The sequence below is a fragment of the Dendroctonus ponderosae genome, unplaced genomic scaffold (genome assembly GCF_020466585.1).
Source record: "Dendroctonus ponderosae isolate FM_Combo_2020 unplaced genomic scaffold, Dpon_F_20191213v2 Dpon_F_20191213_7, whole genome shotgun sequence".
Taxonomy (NCBI): domain Eukaryota; kingdom Metazoa; phylum Arthropoda; class Insecta; order Coleoptera; family Curculionidae; genus Dendroctonus; species Dendroctonus ponderosae.
Genome location: NW_026018916.1, coordinates 7,902,293 through 7,927,480, shown reverse-complemented (window position 1 = coordinate 7,927,480; position 25,188 = coordinate 7,902,293). Strand labels below are relative to the sequence as shown.

The 25,188-nt window shown below is 32.8% G+C and overlaps 1 protein-coding gene across 3 annotated transcripts in view; it reads left to right on the top strand.

Annotated features, from left to right (window-relative positions):
* Window positions 1–1,664: 1,664 nt before the first annotated feature.
* Window positions 1,665–25,188, top strand: part of LOC125502288 (peripheral plasma membrane protein CASK-like) — a 106,065-nt gene continuing 82,541 nt past the window's right edge. Inside the window, exon 1 of one of the 3 annotated variants that reach the window (XM_048668120.1) lies at window positions 1,665–2,160. In XM_048668120.1, coding sequence (XP_048524077.1) covers window positions 1,753–2,160 — 408 coding nt within the window. In that variant the 5' untranslated portion in view covers window positions 1,665–1,752. The remainder of the gene's footprint in view (window positions 2,161–25,188) is intronic. The other 2 variants (XM_048668119.1, XM_048668121.1) reach the window with 2 other exon arrangements.

The window sequence follows — 25,188 nt, the reverse complement described above, 5'->3', positions numbered from 1 at the left end:
TAGTTAATATTTCCCTTCATTTGGGTTTTATATAAAAAAGGGAGAGTTATGAAGCAATCAAGTTGCTAAGTTCTGGTTTTCACTAAAACGCTTTATACATGACACGGTTTTCTTTCGTCAGCCCTCGCCTTTCTCTTTATAAAACACGTAAGCCATGCGAAGTTATTCCCCAAGGTAAAATCAACCTGTTCATTGAAAAGTTAAGGGTCTATGCAATAAATCCGTGCGGGTTTACAAATTCGACCTCAGAAAACTTTCGGACGATCCATCAATATTAACCTTAACGGCGAATAATGCTCGTTACCTGTTTAATATCCGAAAATGCTTTTATTGTGCTATTAATTATTCGGTTATTGTAAAAAAATCTTTTTAAGGAGAGCAGCTAAGAAAATTAATATCACGGCAGTGGATTTGTATAAAATGGGACATTTGCAAATACAGAATAGTTCCACATTAGACTGTTCTTGTTTATTTAGAACAAACAACAAGCAAAGAAAAACATTTGTTATTTGTTTGTGACTGTTTTAAAGTTTAAATAGATATTTCATCTTTATGCTTGAACAATATTTTCAAATCATGCAATTCTCTGGTGAGATATTTTTACGTTCCAATAAAAACGAACGGAATGGTCCAGCTAATTTTTCTGAATTCAAATTTCCTTGTAAGTAAACTTCTACTAAAAAGGTTTTGATGAAAATTAAGGCGAGGACAGTTTGTTTAAATAGGTAAAATGCCTGGCAACATAACACAACTTTGTGAGATTGAATATTTTTATTAGTGTGTGCTGGTAAGCTGGGTGTGACAGAGTTATCTACATACTGAGAAATGTATTAAGCATATATTGTGGTTCGAAAAAATCATTAAACTTGGAAGGAAATCTAGATAGATCAATCTGATCGTAGTTAAAGTACGCATAAAGTAAAAGTTACTCTTTTACTCTTTATTAAAATATATATTTTTTTGCAACTATCGTGTCGAGCGAGAGAAGTGTCCATGATTTAGAATTACATTATTATACATTTTTTGAAGCTGAAAGCTATCTCTAGAAAGAAAAGTATGATTTTGCTACGGTCTAATAAAGAAGTAACTGAATTTTATCAACTTCCAAATACATGTAGTTTAAAAAAGTTAGAATCTTTTACTACAAGTTACTGGAGAATGCCCCGTTTTGCAATAACTCGAGTTTAACAAGTTTTCCTATTACAGCTGCTCCTATTGGTGAACATGGCGGCTACGCCGAAAGTTTCAGCACAGTTTTTACCTGCTCTTAATTGAAAAGTTTCTTTTTTCATTGGTTCATGTTCTTGCGGCAGGATTCGGTTTGACACTCTTCATTAAAATTAATTTATAATGGACACATTGTTTATTACAATTTATAATATAATACCCAAGCTTTTTGGCAGTGGCGTCATGATTTGAGACGGCGTATTGAAATTTTCTAATTTTTTTTGCATATTGAGTTTTTTCATGTTGTCTGGCTGCCAGCTTGAGCGCTTGTTCCCGGTGATTTGCAAATATAAATTTCTGTTGAATTATTGTTATAGCACAGTTTTTTCTTTTTTGGGTTTCATTTTTTTCACATCACACATTTATCCGGCTAATAGCAGGTGGTCGGATTGCAATTTGCGCATTAACAGTTCTCTATAATACAGTAACGAAGCCTGTGAGTAGATGAACGATTGTGAACAATGACACGAAGGTATTCAGGATAGTGCGTACCTCAAGAATCTGCTGCCGAAAAGGTCATATTAAATGAGTGGCAGATGTCCTTCTACAGGCACACCATGTCACTGCAACGTCCAAGTATGCCGTGGGTGTGCTCAGTGTTCGCGTTGCTTAGAATGTTCAGTGCAATTGGTAGATAGCAGACGAATTGCCGAATGTACCCAGTGTTCTCGTCAGTTTGTGCGGCCTATTTCCCCAGGGCCCAGCACGTCACGTTCTTGTCCGCCCATCTCACCGACATCTTCTGGTCGGTACGTCCCGATATCACCGGGAAGTTCACGGTTACCACCTTTAAGCCCAGCAGCGTCTTTGCCCAGATGGAACTCGGCAAAAGACCTCTGGATCGGCGAAGAAACTAAACGAAACATGCCTCCACATGTTTACAAGTATTACTATCAGCGAACAATGTGCTATCGCAGGCAAAGTTTATCTAAGGTATTTCAGATTTTTCTTACGTTAGGTTTAGATACCTTTTTTATACTCTACGATTCTACAACTCAAGGCAAGAGTTGTTTTCAATGCAACCAATAAATTGACTCGATTGATTTCCGAGGTATCTGCATTTGAGCTCTTTGTGCGTTTAAAACATGTAATTTTTCAAATATTACAGTGTATGAAATAGCAACAAAAATGGTCCGCCCTAGTGAAATATTTGCTTCAATGGGATCGCATTTAAAAAAGTTGTTTATTTGTTAAGCCATTCTCTTGATTATCTTACATTTTTTTTTATCTGGGTTTAGATGATATTTCTACATGAGATTTCTTGATTGGATACCCTAGGGTCGGCCCCTTCCAATTTCCTCATTTGTTTCGTAAATTACATGTAGACACAAAAGGTTCAGATACAGGTTCAATAATATGACTTTATGTAAACCTGTATTAGTTTTGTCACATTATAACAATCAAATTTAGTAATGTTTTATGCGGTCGAATTTGGTTTCCATGTAGTGCTAAATATTTGCTATACGATTCAAATCCGGGGATTGTGTAGTTTTTTTAATTAATTTTGGACCGTAGTAAAGCATCAATTCTTGCACATTGCTCGGACTATGCTTAGGATCATTGTTTTAATACAATTTAAAGCTTCCCCATATCCCTATTTTAGACGCACTTTGTCACAAAACTGTTTTTTGAGATATTTAACTAATCCGTTTTTCCAAGATATCAATAAACACTAACTCGCCCACCCCACATGCAAAAATACACCTTCAGACCATAAGAACCTTGTTCCACTGTTACACACAAATTTTTACATTGTTTTTACAAGTTATTCATTTACTACATCATTTGTCGTCCATCAGACCCCAATATATTGAACTTGGACTCATCGCAAAATATTGCATATCTCCAATAACCTTCCAGCTTTAAATAACATTCTGATGCAAACTGTTGCTGAAAACGTTAATTTTTGTTTTACTAATTCAATGGCTTTTTCTCGAAACTAGACCAAAATGTCCATTAGCGTGAATAAGTCTGTGAACAATCTCAACAAAAACTTTGTAACTGGCAATTTTTTTACTTCAACTTGCACTTGGGAGGAACTTACTACTATTCTGTTTTAGTCGTCTTATGATAAGCCGCTCTCCTGTTTCATTTAGAGTCTGGTTGTTTTGAATGAATAACGTCATATTCCTTTCTGTTATTTGAAATGAGGTCACTTATTGTACTTTTTACGTTTAATTTTTCCGATTTGTCAGTTTCCTTTCGTAACTGAATATTATTAACTGTTGAAAGTACTTAAATTTGATTTGTTAAGTACTGTACACTTTTTTGTATACTATTAGACATTTGAAGAATGTAATTTTGTCGCGCAGTAAAAGTGCAATCATTCTTGTTCCGTTTGGATCCTTTATTAATAAAACATTTTTCATTGCGTTATTGTGGTATTTTACAAGCCAAATAAGCTAGAAGTTATATATATATTCCATAAATAAAAAAAAAACGAGTCTGGTGTTTATCTGAGGGATCTGTTTACCTCTACCAATTTGTTCAATGGTAGCTCTTAAGTAATAGTTGCGTACAGTCACTTATCATTCAGTACCCTAAATTTATATCTAAGATACCCAATAGACAATATTTTCCTATGAAATTTGATATTTACTTTACGCCCATGTTATCAATTCGAGCAACTTCAAAGTGGAATATTAAATAGACAAACGTTGCTGGTCAGCCTTGTTGGTCTTGGCGCGATGCTTTGTATGTTCAAAGCTATTCGAGCATTAGGAAAATTCGGAAATGACACCAGCTTTGAATATTCCGATAAATTCGTATGGGAATTGCATGCATTAATTAGTAATGTTCTGTTAAGCTTCAGTCTTGCCGGTCATTTAGCTATGATTTTCGACAATTGCTGGAGTTATGGCCATAATAATTGTGAATATTCGGCATTCGAATATCAGGATGATGTGTGTTTTACTTAATTTTCTCATAAATCGAAACCATATTGTTCAGAAAACGAAAACTATTCAATACTTTACGTGCGAATTTTGAAGCTTTTTCCTTGGGTATCTAAATAGATTATTGTTATTATTGTTCACTAAGTGTATTGAAATATATTTTTTGTTGCAGGTGAGTGCAGTTTTACATGAGCGCTAATGTTCGCGGTAAGTTTCAAGCAAAACTACATTTTATCATTAATTATTTCAGGTGTTAAAAACAATAAAGGTGTTTATTCATTATTTTATATGATATTTTTGTGTTTGCGTCTTCAAGAGATCTTTATCTGAGTGTTAAGTCTAGAAATTTTTGGATCAATAGTATTACATTCATAATAAGCAACAACCGACAATAGGTACTGTTATACATACTCACATTCGCTGAATATGTCATGCTGTGTTATTCTGCGACTGTGATGACTACAAAGCGAGAGATATAAGAAGGGTATAGAGACAACATAAGATAGGACTTACGTTACTTCTAGTTAAAGAGTATTTTTACTGTGCAAATCTTCTTCTTTATAACCGAGTTAAACCGACCTATTTTGAACATACTATATGCACTTCAGTGTTCGTATTATTTGCAAACTGTGGTCTCCACATTATTAATTCCGCCAATTAATGACAAATTGGGTCATTTTATCTAACGGAATCAGAAAATGTCCCTTAGAGATCGATGTTTCCGCTTAGTGGCTGATTTAATTGGTCAGTAAATATGGAACGAGTATTTTCAGTATTCTTGTAAAGAACTGTTCTGTATGTCAATTTCGATCAGTAATTGTCTTTTTCTAAATAATTGTATCGGTTTACGACATTATATTTGTGTGAAAATGTTTTCCTGCATAAATTCCCTGATTTTGGCTTGTTTTAATCTTATATCAGTGAAAAATTATTTTATTTCAAGCACACTGACTATCATCGATTCGGTCCTGCAAAACATCCCCTAGTAGTCATTTTTACGACACAAACTTTGAGTTACTAGTTCCTTTATGATGTAGCAAAAAATGTATAATTTGATTAAATAATTACTGCAGAACTATGCAAAACTCTCTGCAAAAAAGATCATATTTTTTGTATTAGGATTAAAATTTTAAACTGCTTAATCTAGCTGCGATTTGACAGAAAATGTATGTTAGCTATTGAAGCGTAGCCGACCTGTTTTAACTAGCGCAACGATAAAAATTCCTCGTGAAAATGCAAAGGTCGAAATTAGATCTTTTCTATTTCAAACCATGGCCGCAAAGTTTTGATACCGAAACATTATGAAGTTTTCACCCACTTACTTAACTAGGCAAAATAACTTTTACTGTATTCCATTTTTAAGCTAACTATACGATTTTCTCCAAACTTTTTGCATGGAAGTTTCTGATTGCAATTATTTTTCGTTTCGTCAGCTATTTATTATGCCTTTGAGGCTATAAAACTGAGCTGAACTGAAACTTTCCATCGCCCATTTCATCAGCTACATTTCCAGCTGGCCCCAGGGATCGTTTTTACATGCCGAAATAATGTTTAGTCAAATCAAATTTAGAGCCGTTTCGTTTATCAGTATAACGTAATTTCTGATACTAAATTTAACACGTAACATGTACCTACTACAGTACTGTATATCCACAGTCTGTTTATTCTTGATTTTTCAACTTACTACAATCGTTTCCATAAATGAAAGCTACGCATGGGCACCCCCAAAAATCTGCATGCAGATTTTGACCACAATAAATTTTTATTAAACATCTGGTCGTTGCCGTTTCAAAACTCGTTAGTCACCCGTATTGCTTGAAACGTACCAATAAATTACAAAAATAGCTCAACCCTTCGTTTCAAAAGTGATTAAATAGTCGTTTGTATTTTTGTTGCTTGCCAGCCATATGTGGACTATAAACATCAGACCAAAAAGAGATACATAGTCCCAAAATGTCGTGATTTGAAGGTGACGATTAATACTTTCTAATGGCTTTTTATTGGTTAAGGATGGTTTACTTGATTTGAGCATAAAACATTTTATTTTTAATTTGCTTGGTCAACCGGTGCTGCAGATGTAGACAATTGAGTCAACATGTTTAACCTGTGAGCAGATGCAACCAGTGAGATTGTATAAAGTTTGAACTAGCAAATAAAAGCAAATCTGCAGATAATAATTCAGTCGCACTACGTAATTAAATTATGTTACCACCAATTATTATGTCCGTAATCAAACTGCAGTCTGCATTGACTAACTACTCTTCTCTAGTCAAGGTGGCAATGTGTCTAAGTGCTTAAATAGAAACCTATATTCCAAACTTCCAAAGCAATTAGAGCTTCTGATGAAAACTTAGAGTTCCATTATTAGACCTAGTTAAACAGAGAACAGGAGAAGGTTCCTATATCATAGGTTGCAGTTATTATAAGATCGATTTAATATGTGGCAAACACGAGCCGAAAATCCTGGAAGCGGAAGTAATTGGATCGAGCGTGTCATCTTATCATGTTCGAACCGACGACACATTCTAATGTCCGAGAAATGTTCCAATCTATCATATAACCTTTTATCATCTCATAATTAGTAGAAATTCTGACTATTGAAGTCCTTCTTAAGAGTAGACCCATGCCAACAGTTGTCCCATCAATTTACAGTTTAATTGACTCGGTTATAGTTTGTTGTTTACTTCTGGGCTGATAATGGCTCTGGAAACCCACAGAATCGAATGACTTAATGTTAATGTGTTTCATTCAGTTTACTGCAAATGTAGACGATACGCACCACTTGTAACAAATGTGCTTAATAGCTCGGAGAATTTTCAAATAAAAGGGGTCCCACGGAAGTTAATTACTTAGTTTTTGCCGGGTTTTTAACAACTGTTCTTTCCCGCAACCGCAGTAGCATGGCAGAGGCGTAAAATATTGCGAGCATGTTTTTCAAGTCTGTTGAGCAACTAGGGACTGTAAAATAGGAATGATAACAATCATTGATGCTTTATGTTTTATTTTTTGTTTAAAATCACAGATTATGAATTGCCAGGAGATTAAAGAGCTCCAACTACGTCATGGCAGTCTTGGTTACTTATGCAGGGTGGTTTAAAATGAGCCTCATTCTCCTGATGATACAGAAATAATATTGAGATATTGCAAATCATGTATTATAATAATATATGAGATATTTGCAAATGTTACGCATTTGTAGACGCAACGAAACCTGCGAGATAATTCCAAGAATGGGCTTTTTTCGAGGGGCGAATTCAAGCATACGTGGGATAACGGGGTTATCGTATTGTTGTATGAGGTAAGGAATAACTTATTTCGAGTGGAACTCGACCGGACGTGTGGCAAAGAGAACATATAATAGGTGGACTAGGAGAATTAATGAATGGAGGCCCAGACAAGCAGCACATCGTAGTTGAGGTCGCCCACCCTCACGTTGGATTAATAATAGGAGATTGTGCGAAACGCGTTGAACGACCCGAGAGATCGCAAGAAATGACAGAGATTAAGGGAGGCCTACCTACGTCCAACAGTGGAAGGAAGTGACGATGAAAGTGAACAGAAATATATTAAATTAAGTATCATAATTGAAGTTACTTTTTTGAATGATGTTATGGTTTCCTACTTTGTGCGGGTAATTGGTACAAGATGCCTATTTCGGTCCTTGGTTTTATCGGGCAACAGATAGTGGCAAAAAATAAAACAATTGTTGTGGCGCTAACGTTTCTGCCATCTGCAGAATAATTTATATTGTCGATCACATAACGACTCTTTTGCTGGTTTCTCATTTTTCAATTTAATGTTAATGACTAAACGAATACCTTTTATTGACGACTTTGAGATTATTTTTACCATTTTTACGACTGGAACCACTATGTTTGACCTTTTAGAGGCCTAGAGATGGCTTAAATATAAACGAAACCTTGATCTAGGAAAAAGAATTTGTGTTAAAAGTGTTTTATATTTTTGCCCTTATTTATTGGCCGATAAATCCAAGAGCTTCAATATTATTATCAATATTAATGGCTTGGAAATAGCGTCTTTTCCCAATACGGAGGAGCACTGAGTCTATCTAAAGCACAATTTTTGTGTTACTTTGCAACTAAAACATCCAAAATTCTATGATAAATTAAATTTCTGGAATATGCGTGGACGAGGTCAGGGCAGCTTGTTAAAATGGTTTCAGTAAAACTAACAACCGCCGCCCTACTCAAAACTTCGGCACTAATTAGGAGAGACCCTGTCTCCATATTCAAATAGTCCTCTGGTGAGCTGTTAATAATTAATGATCGATGTCCCACTGCAAAAAGCGATGCGTAGCTCAAAATGAAAATTAAGTTTGGCACGTTAGTGGTATTTAATTAGAATTCCACCACGATGAGAACTAGCTATACAAACTGTGGCGTTCACATTGTGTTTGGGTTCTATTTTTGAAACCTATCTTTTTATCTGTCTAAACTAGCATAAATTGTGGCTAAAACATTTTAAAAAGTAAAAGATCTGTGGCCGCTCTCCGAAAAATTCGATATCGGACGCAAAACCTCACAGTCTAGCAAGTCTTAACAAATAGTTAATATTTCAGCAAAGTTTCCAATCATAGTTCCCCAAAGAGCCATGTCAGTTTAGTGCCAGTTGCAAAATTTTGCCAAAGTTATTTAACAATAGTTCCTTAATTTATAGTTCAAATTTACAGTACAGGGTTCATCTTTAATATGCATGACCGTTCGCTGTTTGCCAATTTTAATTACAGTTCACGGAAGCTGGTCAAAGTCTAAAGGATGTCCTTTCAGGTTTTGTATGTTTTGATAAAACAAATTTGTTACTGTTGTCAAAGAAGGTATTTTAGCAATTTTATGTTTTAGCAGTGTTATTTCAACTATATTATCATGAACTGCATTTAATTAAACTGCTGCCTAAATGCAAATCATGCACTAACCAATCACATTAATTACATTCAGTTTATTAAGGTTCATTCATTATTTAATGAAATTCTCGGATATATATTGACCTCAATTTGCACCAGGCCTGGGTAACACTGTGCTCAGTTACGTTTTTGAGTTGTTGCCGCTCTCTTGAGTTAATGAGTTATAGCTCATTTAATAAATCTACGTTTAAACTGTTATACAGGGTGTCCCGTAAGCTCATGATCAAAAGGGTACTGCGATATTCTTTGGACCAAAAGAAGACGATCTGACCTAACTTTTATTAACAAAACATGTCTGGCTCCTCTGCTATTGATGGTCAAAGTTCTTTAAAAAAATTGCCTTTTTTGAAATATCGGGAGAATGGTACGATGTATTTTAGTGAAACTGGCTGTGTTTTTCTTTTGTTCTTATGTAAGACTCATATTTTGATGAAACAATCGAGTTCAGCCGTTTTGGACAAGTGGTCAATTCTTGAGTGTCGTGGTAGAAAAACTACCAGAACTTTTTAGTTGGAAGATTAAATCAACTCGTTTTGTAAACTGTCAATAGACATTTTAGTAGAACATCTACCACGTTTATAATTAATGCTTTTATATTTTTGACTTAAAGAAGCTACATTTAGAAAAGGAATTAGAGTGACAATGAAGCAAAAAAGCAGTTGAAGCCACCCTATTCAAAGCCCGGAAAAAATGTCTAAATGTGAATTGTAAAACCGTACGTAAACCAATGTATTAGGAATATATAAAATACTCAAATACATTTCAAACGCAAATAATATATAAATAAAGTCGCCTGAAACGATTTTAAATTACCTAATTTCAAGCCCAATTGTACACTATTCGAATCTCAAGCCTCTCCTCAGTCACATTACTTTTTCTTTGGAGATTTGGAGATTATCTGAATAAATTTAACCTCTCAAACAGAAAAGCACATTCCGCACAAAGTATTTGTCTCGCTCGAATTACAAAAGACAAAAAATTGCCCAATTAAAATGAGACCCAAGGAAATGAACGGGCAATTTTCACGGGATCCGAAAAACGAACAGAATTAAGGTCTGATATATTTAAGGTATGAGCGTTTGTCTTAAAGGCTGTTAAATATGAGTGTACCGAACAGGTTTCTGCAATTTACATTGTATGTTTGGGGGTTTGTCAATGGACAATTTAACAAATTCTTAATATTCACGGTCATGATAAAGAATAAGATTATTCGGTAGAATGTATAATTGAGAATCTCATGAAAACGAACGTTAAGCTTTTTACTAAACATTTTCTACACCAATTAGATTCATTTTAAGCTGTTAGGACTCTTTTGACGTATAAAGACTATAGGATCTTAAAATGTAAAATGTTAATGGACGAATCGCTTATAATTTATTTTTGCATTTTACTTAAAAACAAAAAACATTTGCTGGATGTTGATATCCATATTTCTGTGAAATAAACCTTGATCTTCAAAAACGTGCTTCTTGTACAAGCACTGATCAGATTGGATTGAAATCTCCATAACTAATCTCAATAATAGATTATTTTAAATATGGAGGAGCTTTTTACTCATAAATGGTCTTATACATGATTTTCGTTTAATCACTCATTAACTGTTTTTTTTAAACGACTAAATCGCTTTTCGAGCTACAAGCATTTCATGTAAATGGCAGGGAAAATTTTAGTGATATCTACATATTATGAATTTAGATTTAGATTTAGTATATGACTTCAATTCAATTATTTTCATATTTTATTTGATGAAAACTTTCTTGAGACTTTATAGCTTATTTGATTATTGACAGTCATAATCAATATGAATAAGATGTCACAAAGTGGAACTGATCACGTTGGATGAATTAATAATTTAGATTTCGTCCTACGATCGTGAACATTAAATATTCAGTGTTGTTTTGACGTAAAACGGTACTGTTGCAGAACAAATAATTGCGCAAAAAAGTGATCAAATTATTTATAAGAGTGGAAGTTGTCTTTTCATGAAAAGTTCTAACAATACATTAGACCTTAGCTTTGTAAATGCTCGTCGAAGAAGTGGGTTTTTACGCAAAACGAAAAAAGTATTGTTGGTAATGATACCTAAAAGTATCGTGTTCATTCTATGTATTTATTACTTATAATTTGAATAAAATAATTAACATTGAGTATATAAATATAATATATTAATAATTTTATTGATTAAGATTAAAAACATGGTTAACATTAAAACATCCAATCCAATGAAGGCGAAGATAATGCAGGAAAAATTCAATGACAAAAAAGATAATTGTCTGCAAAGCCATTAGGCATTCCGTAGTGTCGTCGAGGGAGAGACATGTACGAGAAGGAGAAAATTTATGTTTCAGAAATATTGAAACAAGACTTGAATATTTTCTTCCCAGTAATATGGATCACGCTTGTATCGATGTGATATATTTTGGTTCTTATTTCTCGGAAAATTTGGCGATTGCATATTTATGAGCTGAGAAATTGAAAATGAAAAAACTCTTGAAGAACTCAACTGAAAATTGTTGTTTAACGTAAGCGGTTCACAATTAGGGTTCGTATACAGTAGGGCGTTCATAACAAAAATACCACTTTTTAAAATTTAGTCTACTTGTTTAAATATTGCGTGTTAAGCACATCGAAATTCCGCTTAAAGCTACCTACACATACACTTTATACTATTTCCGTTTAATTAAGAGACTTTTTGGTCGAGAAGGAACTGAAAAGCGCAATAAAGACTCGACATGGACAAGCTAAATTTTATGTAAAATATTTTAATTTTCTGTATGCATGTATTTGCATTAATATGTTCTAGCCAACTGCTGACTAACCGTGACCCACTTTCGATCTTCTGTATATAGATAGTTTTAGCCAGAAATATTTTAACTTAACCTGGATCATAGGAATGGCAAGCAGTGGAATAACTGCAGATTTATATCTATACTTGACCGGAAATCAGAGGTCATTATTGCTTAGATTGTGACATTGATTTTTTTTTAAATTTTCAAAATATTTCTGGATTAAGTTTTTGGAGATTAATATTTTTTAGTTAATAATTATATTTGTTGTGTTTGTTGTGTGAAAGGAATATTTAATTTCGGTTTCAATATAAAGGTTAGAATATCTATGTGAATTTACTAGCGACTTTAAATTGATGAGATCATAATTAGTTCTGTTCTTATAAATCTTAGTCGTTCGATTCACATACATTTTTAGAGTTGCTTATAAGATATCGCGCAAGTTAATCCAAACTATAAGCTATTAAGGACAAATATGAAGTTGCAACGAAACTACACAGCACATTTTCGTAACTTTGGCTTTTGGCATAAACAACACATAATTCACATCTTTATCTGGGCGTAGCAGTGAAAGCAATTTGTTGAGGTCACTTAGGAGTTTTCTGTGTTTCCGAGAATACTTGGAGCGATCAGAAAACGACTATATTTTAATTATCTCGTAGGTAATTTGTATTAAATCCATGGAACTGCACTAGCTCGTGTTGATTTACGGGGAATGGTACAAATACTAAAAAACTACACGAGGCTTAATTTTAAATTTTGCTTCTAATGACTGAAATCACGTTGATTTGAACTCTGTTCATGTTGAACTGTTCATATATTTGGCACGTCTTCTAATTATTCAGAGCAAATTAGATTTTTTTAAACAGTTCATATATTAGAACCGTATTACGCAACTAAGGGAGCCAATTACTTAAGCAATCTTTATGTTATCTCAGTCGGACTTATATCTGCAATTTATTTAATGTGTTTTCTTAGCCAAATAAGCATTTTGTTGAGTTATGTGAAACATTTTTAGGGCATTTTATTATTTGTGGTCGGTATAAAGAAATACGACGGAGATATCCAGTTGAATTGTTTCCGCCATATAATCCTTAGAACATTTCTGGTATTTTTGATATTTCAATTTGTCCATATTGTGCCTGGCGTTCGTTGCCAAGATATTTTTATTTTATGTTTGGGAGCGATCACATTTTTAGAAAATTTTACAAATATCTTTCAACAATTTGCCGGGAAACTAAACTATATCTGCTGTCCAAAATCCCCATGTCGAACGTTGCAGGATAATTTTCCACGTAATCCATTTTAATTGATATCGGCCGTTAAAATGTTTGGCAGCTTTTACCAGCAGCATCGCTTTTCCAATAAGAAAAGCTTAGTGGAAAAATGTCCGACGTTATTTGCCGCATTTACTGCGAATTATTTACTGAACGATGGGTGCCAGTTCCAGAAACGCTACTCACCAGAATAGTTCTGTGAATTGCGAAAATGTCGTTTTCTTATAAACAGTTTTCCAATTTTTTATATTTGATTTTTGATACAAATTCTTTTTATAATATTTGCAGGTTCAACTGAAAATTTAGAATTATTTTGAGTAACATTAGAAAATTGACGGTATTTTTCAAATTTTCAAAACATGCATGTAGTTAATTGCATAAATTTTGCAAAATGTTATTATGCATTATAAATGATGCTGATTATTAAGTGCGTTTGATTTAAAACTCGTACCGCAACCTCTTTTGTGGAATAAATTCACGTTTCCACAAAAAATCATGTATTATTAAATCACCAGAAATTAGTCAAAAATAAAAGACGAAAACGAAATTAATTTGACCCTTTAGTAATTTTAATCTGGCGACAATCTAAACTACATTCCGCTTTTATGCTTAGTTCCGGCTAGGGAGCCTCTAATAATTGTTTTACTCAGATGAGCGCCAGATTTATTTTATTGTTTTGTTTTTTTTAAGCGAAATTGTTTCATCCGAGTGAAATTAAAAGCGTCTTTTGTTATAAAGGTTCTCATAGTTTCCATTGTGGTATTAAGAATTAATGGTTTTAATCCATAAGGCGTGACATTTTTCTTAAACGGCACTTTACTTTGAATTGGCTTACTTACTTACTTAAGCTGTGTGTTCAATAATAAATGGTGACTATTGATTGAATATTGAGTCATAAACATGAAACATGTGTCTACAGAGGATAAATTTTGCGGTTGTTAAAACTTTAAAAAATGTCATGCTTGTTAGCATGCTTTGAAAAGGCTATAGAATGTAATGTGAGTTTATGGAAATGGGTCAAATGCATCCAAGAAAAAAATTTGATGGCAAAATGCGAATAAAAATACTGGTGCTATTTCTTTATTGCGTTCAGCTTCGCGAATATACGAATACTTTCTGCGCTAGTTTCAAAATGAATGTAGATACTCCAAATTTGGTACGGGAAAATATGTACTAAACCGTGGTAAATTGCTTTTCGTAGATACGAAAATGGCAATAAATTGTGTATGTCTGTTTCAGTATATTGCCAGTTGAGTGTGACGGAGTCTACTGTACCCATTACCTATAATGCTTCAATGTAAGAGATTAATTATATATTAATTGCATTATAATTTTTCTTTAGAACGTCGAGGAAGAGAATATATAATTTCAAATACTTAATTAGAGCTAATGGTAAATTAATCACGATTGCGTCTTAAAGTTAGCTAGCGTAAAAGTGAAGCCCCCAAAGTGATAAAACATGTTAGTACGTAAACGTTTTTGTCGGTTTTCACCTTCTGCTTTTACACATTTTGTCTAGATATTCTCGGGTGCGTTTAATGTGATAAATTCCGAAAATATATAGGCCATATTCCTTGGTTTTCAGAAGTTAGGACCCAGGAAATGGTTTCGGGATTCGATTCGGTAAATTCGTTGGCCCGAGGCGAGTGAAAATGTGTTAGGGTTATTACGTTGTACAAACATTGGCATTTAGTTTCTCAGAAAATAAAGTATTATTAAGGCCGAAATGGTTGGGCTAGTAATAATGGTAAAGAAACGCCCCAATGTGGAAAGAAATGGTTTAGCCTCGCCTCAAGTTTATCACAGTTACACTTGACAAATATTGTTTATCAAACATCTAAAATAGTTTCGTGAGTTTGTCTTTTTTAGTTCATTAGCGGTGTTGGTATTACTGATTTTGTTACTATCACAGTTTTAGTCATTATAATAATAGTTTATTTAACATTTTTTCTATTTGAAAAAATACTTTTTGGTAAGGAACAATATAAGAAGCAATGAGACCAATGACTTTGAAAATTCTTTCATTCTGTTTTCGTCGAAGGATATAATTTACTGCTGTTTCTATTTCGGTTATTATAAAATATTGATTTCTGAAAGGCAATAAAGTGTGGATTTTACATCGTTGAATTAATGCAAAGTTCGAAGTTTTCTATTGCCTAACTATTTGAAAATTGCCAACAATGGGCTTTTCCAATTTTCCTATTGGGAACTGCACGTCACGTGAACCATATTTTACCAATAGAGTTGCCGGTTTCACGGAGTACCGACCAATAAAAATCAGTATTTACGAGGTTTGCAGAAAAGCCAAGTCTCGAACGGAAATAAACGAGGATAGGACAAATGCTCCAATAAATATTAGCGCAAGCTTTGTGCGATATATATTATTTATTCAATTACAGGAAGTGTGCGGAATCCTGTGAATTTTCTCTGGCTCTATGGTCCAAATGTATCCATAATGTATGTGTTGTGATTATTAGCATTTTTAGTATGTGAACCTGCTGATGTTTTTATGACTGCACATTTAGAGTAATTTTAATTTATGATTGGGATATTTGTATGAAGAGATATATATATGAAGTTCACATAATGCAAAAAATTATATAAATTGTGACTTCTAGGAAAACAAAACAAGATAGCAGCATCAGAGACTGTTTAAATTCATACCACATACTTTTGAAATAATGGAAACTAAACGTGTGCTAAGTGTACTTTATATTCAGATTTCGCAAATTTCCGAAAGAAATCTTTAGAAAAATGGTTTACTGAATATCTGCATTAAAAGGTTTATACCCTTATAATGAATAAAATTTGTAGGTATGTATCTTTACTAACTCTCATGATATTTTAAAATAATCATAAAAGTGCATATTATATTTTTAGCAATAGTTATTATTTAATATTTCCCCATATTTTTTACCATTAAAATTTTGCTTGTGATAAAAGTGTATAACAACGATATATAAAGAAGGAGCTATCGAATAAGGATAAATGTCGGTTCATAAACAAACTATGTCGCCTTTGTATTCGGGTTTCCGATGTTCACTAGGAGGTTTAAATAAAAAAAAGATGCAATAATGTTTCGAATGGTAAAGTCGGTAAAATACACGACACGTTGGCCTTTGATATGGATATAGGTTCACAAAAATCCACATGAGTATTTCCAAATCCACTTTTTACGATCTATGCGGAAAAATACCGATGCCGAGTCTACTTGCTTCTTGTCGTTTTATACACATCGTATCACATTTTTCCTTATATTTGGCAGGGAATTATCCCTTGAAAGATATGTTTATAACGATGGAGAATTGGAAAACAGACGGCTGACTATTACTTTTTATTAGAGCTCTCTAGAGTTTAATATCCGTAATATAATTTTAAAAAGGTATTTTTTTATAAAAACAAATCTCTGTTGCTGCCATAGTTGCAAACAGCACAGTTTATTTTTGTCGCCTTTCTGCTTACCAACTAAAATTATTTTTTAGTAATATATGTTCCCCACACCTTGAATTCATTCAATGATGCACAATATAGTATTTAGTAGGTATAGATAATACCTACTAAATGATATTTATGATACGAAAATGACGACTTTTGCTTTTAGCAGAAATGGTAGACACCATATTTTTAAATTTTCGATTTTACTCCACGTTAAGAAACAAGGGAATCATTTAAGTTCAATTTAATTTAGATCTCCGATTTCATTCTGTGTTGATGAAATGTTGATCTGTTGCCAAAATTCTTATTGATGGCGCCGAGGAAAAAAGCTCATTAAAGTAAATTGAATAGCGATGAAACAGGAAAAAAATGAGCAGGTTTTTAGACTTCACGGGATTATATGCAGCTATTTCCGGACCATAGAAAAAGGGACTGATAAACACTTTCCGGTCCTCTCAAGTTACTTTTAATAATCGTTATGATATAATATTTGGTGTTCTAAGGCACACTTTCATGTAAATTTTACGCCCTTCTATTTGACAACTAATGTGAATTGTCCACTTTCATTTTGTACCCTGCTCTCAGTTCAGGACGCTTAATTTTCGGTATATTTGTTTTTTAGGTTGACTCTCGACTTTAGAACAAATGGTGTAATTTTGTTTCCACGACCCTCATTTCTCTGTAGGCTCAAAGTAATTCAGAATGGAGTAATGCAAAACATTTAAATATCTCTTGCATTATAATATAATGGATGGCTAGTAAACATGCGTTGAAGAAGAGGAGATTGTCGCAATTCCGTGGCCACCCAATCTGAGCATTATCGAATGTTTAAATTATTCATTTTTGGCTATGGCATGAGATTATGATAGTGCGGAACTGAAAATGTGGGGTTAAAGAAAAATATATTTTTTTAATCTTTGATATTTTAACATTGAAATTTCAGTATATGTCTTTACTTTACCAAAAAATGCTGGCGCTAGAAATATTATTTCCCGTGGCCAGATTGCGGCCTATTATTAAATTATTGGTTTTAGTTGTTTGAAAATTTTCGAAATACGTCTACATATTTATTATTGCTTGCTTGCTTGCTTATTAAACATATTTTTGAATATGAACAACAATCGGTAATTTTCCGGTGTTAATGGATAGTTAATGAGTCCATCCACGTACAGGAAATTTCTTAATGAATAGTTGATTAGTAGTCCTTTACCCTGTTTCCTTTTTCTACAATTTAAAATTATTAAATAAACATCATTTAATTAAATCTGAATTTCTGGGCTTCTGTAAATTCATTAATTTATCTTTATTACTCAAATTACTAATTAGGCTTAAATTATTTGGGTAAGTAAATAGGTTCGTGAGTGAAAGTTATTGGTAGGTATAGATATATGGAAAAATTATTATCCGAAACAGAGAAAGCGTATTGGAAATTGTCAATCATCTGAGCGTATTCGCTATTATTTTTTTAAACAAAAAAGGATGATTGGCAATAAAATAATGTTTTGTATAGATTTAGTGAATTATGTTAGATAATTAAGTAGGTGTTGTTTTAATGCACTAAACTAACAGAGAAAGTAATTTACTCTCTCGCGTTATCTTCATTATTCGTTAACTTTCACATTGATGGTTTTGAAAATTAACTAAACCTTTTTACGTTTTATTAACTTTGGCAAACTTCAATATTTAATAAAATAAAACTACACTGTCGAAAGCTCCAGGAAATGGAGTCGAAAAACTCTAATTGCTTTGAACTTGGTGCGAAGTTTTCACGTGCCATAATTTCATTTAGCAAAATGAATTAGCTAAATGAAGCGTATATTTGAAATAGTATTTCAAGCACTTTATAGAGTTTTTTCGTTATCAAGGCTACACTCGGAGAGCTTCGTGATTAATGGTTTTAGTATAATGCGGAAGTAGTCTTATATCATAAAGTATTAGACTTTTAAATTTTTAGACGGCTCATTGATTAACCTACAAAGTTTTTCTTTGCAGAAAGTTGATAAATTCAGCAGAAAAAAGTCTGCAGTGCTTATTTGGATTTTAAACATGTCTCTGAAAGGGGAATATTACGGGGGAACTCATGTTTAAATACATTCAGCTATGTGTATAGAAAATCTATATTTAAAAAATGAAGTTACGAAAATATAATAAACTATAACTCTTTTTAAATTTCCTGTTATTTTTTCGAAAATTCAGCATTAAAAATTATATTTTTGCTCTATTTATTGCGGTCGTCGTTCAAATTAGTAGTAGGAGGATGTAGGTTGGAAATATACATGTTTTGACAGTCTTTAGAAGTAACTTATTTTCTAATTAATATTGAGCGTCACCGAGTCTGTCCGAGCACGGGAGTTTTTAATATTCGTATATTAATTAAATTTTAMRGTYGTGCAATTTTTATTTAATATTTAACAAACTCTTTTTTCGTTTCAGGTTAGTATTTTTCTCCATACTATGTAGTTGCACTTCCCCGGTTACATTGGAAGTTTGAGTTTTAATAAAAACAAGAATGTTCATKTTTGTGGATTCRAAGTGAAATTCCTGTGTGTGTTTATTATATAAAATTTAGCAATAGTTGGGGTTTAATTGTAGCAAACATTTGSTAATCATTGGCCTTTGGGKTYCAAAATGGATACATTTGGTACGCTGTATCGTACCGTAATTCCAGTCTCYGGCTTAGTTTATTTGGCAAARTGTCTTACTCTAATGCTACAACRCCTTTTGATATCGTCGAATTATATGCTCTGTTTCAACCGAATGGTTTCCACGGGGAATATGGGTATTTGCTTGGCGAGCTYTATCGTAAATGTAACCAAGATCATGATGCCAATTTGTTACTGGAAACAGAAAATTGCAAATCTTTGTTTTATTTTATATTCTTATTTAATATGTTGTTTCTCTTTGTATCTTTATTCCAAGTCTCGGTAGTTCGTTATGTTACTTTATTTTTCAGCCTTTGGAAAAATTTTATTTGTATACTCTTAAAACTTTGTACCATTTTCTAAAGTTAACTTTCGAAAGGTCCACCATACAGCAGTTTTACAATTTACCAAAAATCGTTTTTTAAACTTTAATTTTTTTACTAAATAGAGTTCAATATAAACAGTACTAACAGGCTTCTTTTAATTTACCTTCTAAGATTTACTGGTCTAAATTACAGAAATAGCCAATATGAAAGAAATACAAGCACAAATAGTTTCTGGAAATTGAAAAAGTGCTTTTGATATGCAGGCGTTTTTTATAAACGATTCCACCATTTAGAAATAATTTCTAACTGACCCGCTTTTTGGAAAATCGGTAATGTGCCACATCAATCTTTTGATATCCTTTTAAAACTCTGTACCATTTTCTAAGGCCAGTTTTCCGAGGGTTATTTCATACTTTACGGCAAAACATTCATTTTTTTGTGTGCAGATTATAAAAGTTTCCGATACCTAGGCTGTCTTCAAGTCGAAAACTGGTATACTTTTTTCTCAATCTCCATACACACTTGGACATGGACTTTAAAATGTTAATATAATTTTCCACGAAAATTCCGAGGATTGAAATTTTATGGCTATTTGGAAAACTAGTTCAACTTAAATTTGAGAAGTTGGACCCAAACTTGTAATCAATTTCTAGAATTACTGGGTCACTTTCGCACGTGCACACGTGATCCATCCCTGCAGCAGTTGGCAACGTGGCTGTCCTGCGCTTTGGCACCATCTCATCTGTTCGCGCCGATTTTCAGCAGAATGAAAATCTGCAGCATCCGTTCAGTGTAACGTTGCACGGCCTAGAGGTTGGTCGATTAACGGTATCGATACTGACCTATTCGATAATATATCGACCGCGTAAACATGCGTCCTTGAAACGGTGGTCGGTTTCTAGTTCAAGGTAGTTTGAGGGAGAGAGAAATTTGGGGGTAACTGGGCGGACGGTGCGGCGAGATGCAGTTGAGTGTTGCATCTGGGGCGCAATTTTTATTCTCGTCTATTTTTCATTTTCTTTCCGAACATCTCAGCTTCCAAACCGGCGACACTTTGATACGATATCTTATCAATTCGCTTTGAAATTTTTTATTTTATCTTCCTATTTTCTGTTTTTTCTTCTTTCTTAAGCACAAACTAGCCCTAGGCTTGAATGTCATGAGCATTTTTGAAGGGAGGAGAGCATTTTCATTTCCTTTTTGCTACATTAAATTATAACTTGAGCTATTTATGCTCGATTAGCGAGTTGCAATAATTGTAGCGAAAGTAATGTATGTGTTTCATACATCAAAGAGTTGTGGAGTGGTGCAGAATATTGTCAAAATTCAGTCATATTTCTTGTTCTTTATCAGAAAATTCGTCACCTTCCACTCTCTAATTTTACTTATACCTTGAACCTGCTGACATGTTTTTCGTTTTTACAATTTCTGGAGCAGACATATTTCCACATCTTTTTACCAATACGTTTAATTATTTCTTTAGTTCTATTAATCACCTATAAATAAAATACATATAATCAAATTAAAACTTCTGTTATTGCATGGAATCTACCGCTTGTTACTTCTACGTTAATTATCGAATATTTTGTGAATTTTTAATGAATTAAAACGTGTCATATGCCTGAGAGTTGTGAAAACCACAGGCCAATTTCCCGAATGTAAATAATTAACTATCGGATTGAGGATTTAATCTAAATTAAATAATCTTTCCGTTTTTGAACTTTGTAATTTGGCAGATTTAATCCATATCTTCTGGCCCTAATATTTAGCTTTATTTAATTATGTTGTTGTTAAAGACAAATTGATATTTCAAGTTGGTGTCTGTTCATTTGTTTGTGCTGTTTTTTATATTTCTTCTATATTCTATATTAATATAGATCTAATATAGAATACTTTGTTTTTACCTTACATTCATTCTTAGTAAAAAATTCCAAAGCAGACTAAAATTTCAGAAAGTTATAACGTTTTAAGTGCATATTTGGCATACATTTGCCTCCCTTGCATTTATAATTATAAAATGAATGCGCATAACTTACTGTACGTGTTATTAATCAATCTACAAACGCATTAATATCTGTATAACAAATATATATCCCTAACTAGAGAATTCTATACACTGCATTCAATCTGTAGCCAATTATCACTACATTAATATTTCAGTATTTGGCGAAAATTTAATGAAGCAATCATATGCCCACAAATTATGAACGAGTTCATTTGCTACGCGTAAATAGTTGAAATTGTTACATTTAACTCTTTTATAAATGTTTCTTGAGCTTGTTGTGACCATTTTTTGCAGTAAGTAATGCGCTTCTTGATAGGTAGGTCAGTTGTTGCTAACGTTTTTTGCTTGTATCATAGTCTGCAATCGTTCTTAATTTGTTCCGTTTTTTCTATTACAAATCGAAATTAATTTGTTTGGAATTTGTAAGTCAAGTAACTGGCTACTAATAACATTAGCAAACGACGCGAAATAAAAAGTTAACAACTGCATTATCATCAGATTTGCAATTTTCGTAACAGTGTAAAATATGAAAATCAATTTACTAATTTGCGTTTCAATTATCAAAATTCTTTTGTACTTCAGCTGCCTAATGGTTTTCTATACTTGGCAATTTCGGGTAATGACCTGTAGATGTAGGAATATTGCAAAATTGAAAATTGTTGTGGCTTAATTTGGACAATATATTACCACTTTGGAACTGTATCATACTGGAACTGTAATATTAATATTTAAAATATTTAAATATTGGATTGGTATGTGGATGGAGCAATGGAGGATTGGAGGATTGGATGGTAGCAAATAAATTAAATTAATAACTGCAATATATTTAATAAACGTTCATCAACGAGCGAACATTTGAAATTTATGGGCATTATTAAAAGAGGCGTTTCTCTATATTGATCATATTTTCATTTAATGGTCATCATTTATTTATTTTAGGCGCGTTTTAATCGACAAAATTAATATAATTTGACTTTTTCACAACTTACACTGCGCCCGTTAAATTGCATCAAGGATCCAAGTTAGTTAAGTGTAAACTACAAATATAATTGTTTGGCAATTCGACGGTGATTTCGGATTAAAATGAGTTGAAAGCGGCGTTATTTCGCATTGGGGAATTGGAACATTACCAAATCCAACGTGAACTTCAAAGACGTGGTTTGAAAGCTGATTTTCCATCTGCAGAACACTGTAAAGTCAAAGTTTCTTCGGCGTCACTTAATTGAGTAAATGGGATATAATATTTAATTAGCTACTTTACTACTTTTGTTTCATGGCACGATGGCTTTACTTAAATTAGAACGGTTTAAAATTGTCATTGTCGTTTTTGTGGAACAAAAAGTATTTTATCTCAAGCTTCCTCGTTTGTTCTACTTTATCTATGTTTTGTTCTATTTTCTGATCTTAACGAATTTAACTCATGTATGTGCTGAGACTCGACATCAGTTGCAGAAAAACAGCAACCACATCACTTTTCCTATAGAACGGTCTGTTGCGATAATGCGTGTATCCAGTTCAAATAAATTTATAACTTTTTATCACGACATAGACCTACCAGAACGTCTTGCTGACCATAGCAGAGGGTTTGTACGTGGCAAGAATTCAGTCTTAGAATACTTAGGGAAAAGTTGTTTTCACCGGCGACAGCTTTTGCACTTTTTTAAACCTAGTTCGCGCGTCTTGACGTTTTTATTGGGCATTTATTGCCTACAAAGTTTCAAAATAACTGCGAAGTTTAGTTATCAAGTTTTCAAAAATGTTGTGTTTTCGTTTGCTTTCACTGAAGCATTGTTTATTCGAATTACGTCTCAAAAACGTTAATTCTGAGCAGCAATTCAGGCAAACCCTCAGGCAACAAAGTCGTTAAGATAAGTAGCTCTTTTAAATAGGGAAACACATTTTACATTCTGCTTATCTTGTGACCCAAATAAGCGTTATGACGTACGCGATACTGTGTGAGTTTTAAATACAGATCTAAACATTTTTCTGCTAAAACATGCCATAAAATCCCCCTCGTTTTACTTGGAAATTTGTTCGGATTTTATTTGCATACGATTTGATATTTCCACTGTATCTTTATGATTTGCATTTTAAAAGTATTGGATATGCGAAAGATGTGTGGACTAGAATAACATGGTAGGAATATTTTGATTTCGCTTTGAAATATTCCACACAATTAATGAACTAATTTCTTTGCTGAAAATGCTGAATAGACTGCAAGAATTTAACACTAACCGAATCCTATATTTTACTGCAATTTCCATGATGCATCAGATCTGGGTTAATATTGATTATATTGCACGTTCCTCGATCCAGATAGTATCATTTCAAAACTCAAAACACATTTTTTTTTTAGTTTCAAATTTTAACATTAAATCATCCTGGCTGAAAATTGAGTTCGAGTGAATATGAATACAAATAAACCCCGATTCCGGTATTTTGCGATTCATGTCAAATTTACATTAGATACAACTGGCGCGTATTTAATTTCTTTTCCTGAGTGTGTTTGTATACGTGTATATGCTGGCTAATTTGATGCCTGGAAAAACGCTTTCGAGTTTTTATGTTTTACAATGGTCGGTTTTCATTCGTCACAGTGATAAACAGGCCGCAGAAAGAATTGAAACGGTGACAATAAACATTAATTCGAATGGAAAATAAAAAGGATATTGTTTTATCAGGGGTCGTTAAGATCGTTCAATTGAATCATTTGTTCTACTGTTTTGTTTAAGGATAAAAGTGGACAATTTGATTGATGTTCATCTTCTGTTGACTGATTATTTCAAAACGAGAAATGCCACTGAACGAATGGAGATTTACTAATTTCACTTTACGGTTTTGAGCATAAGTCGTAAAAATTATTCACTTAGGTATGGCCGTTTTTGTTCATATAAAATTTTTACTTCTCAATCTCTCCAAGTGATTTTAATAATAACTGCATTGGCTATTAAAAATGGGCACAATGATAATAACTTCTCTCTCTACTATTAATTGTGTATTATTTACTGCAATATTAATCGTATAAATTAAATAGACTCCATTTCGCATTTAATCATGCGTGTTGTAATGCTTTTGCATTAGCAGTTCAGTTTATGGTCCAAGTAAATAACAATCACACTGCAATTTTCAACATATAGTTAGATCAACAAGATAGTTATCAGCAACTGCGAAAAAATAGAAATGCTGTTAGATTATATGTTGGTTTTAACTTTTGATTATATGAGCTTATCATTTTATATAGTACTTATTGATAAGTTCTATATTGTTAAGGCGGATTCATTTTTTACAAACTTCTTTTTGGGTATTTCGCCTCAAAAATTTTTGTCTTTAAAAAAGACAGAATTTCCTCACGTCTTTTATTACAGATTGATAAATAGTGCTCCTATTTCGCAATAAGAACGAATTATTTATCAAAAAGTAATCAAGAACTATCACCTAGAGGGTATCCTGCGACACCCAAATTAAATTTACACCAAAATTATTAATTAACATTACCTTTATTAATTTCAACAATGAGATTAAGTCAAAGTCACATAACTGACAATTTGCACAAACGAATTATCAGAGCAAATTTTGATATATTATATTATCCTACTATTGTTATACAATTTATTAACATGCTCTTTTTTAGGTTCATTTAGGTTCTTTTGATAACGATAGCAGAAAATAGCTATC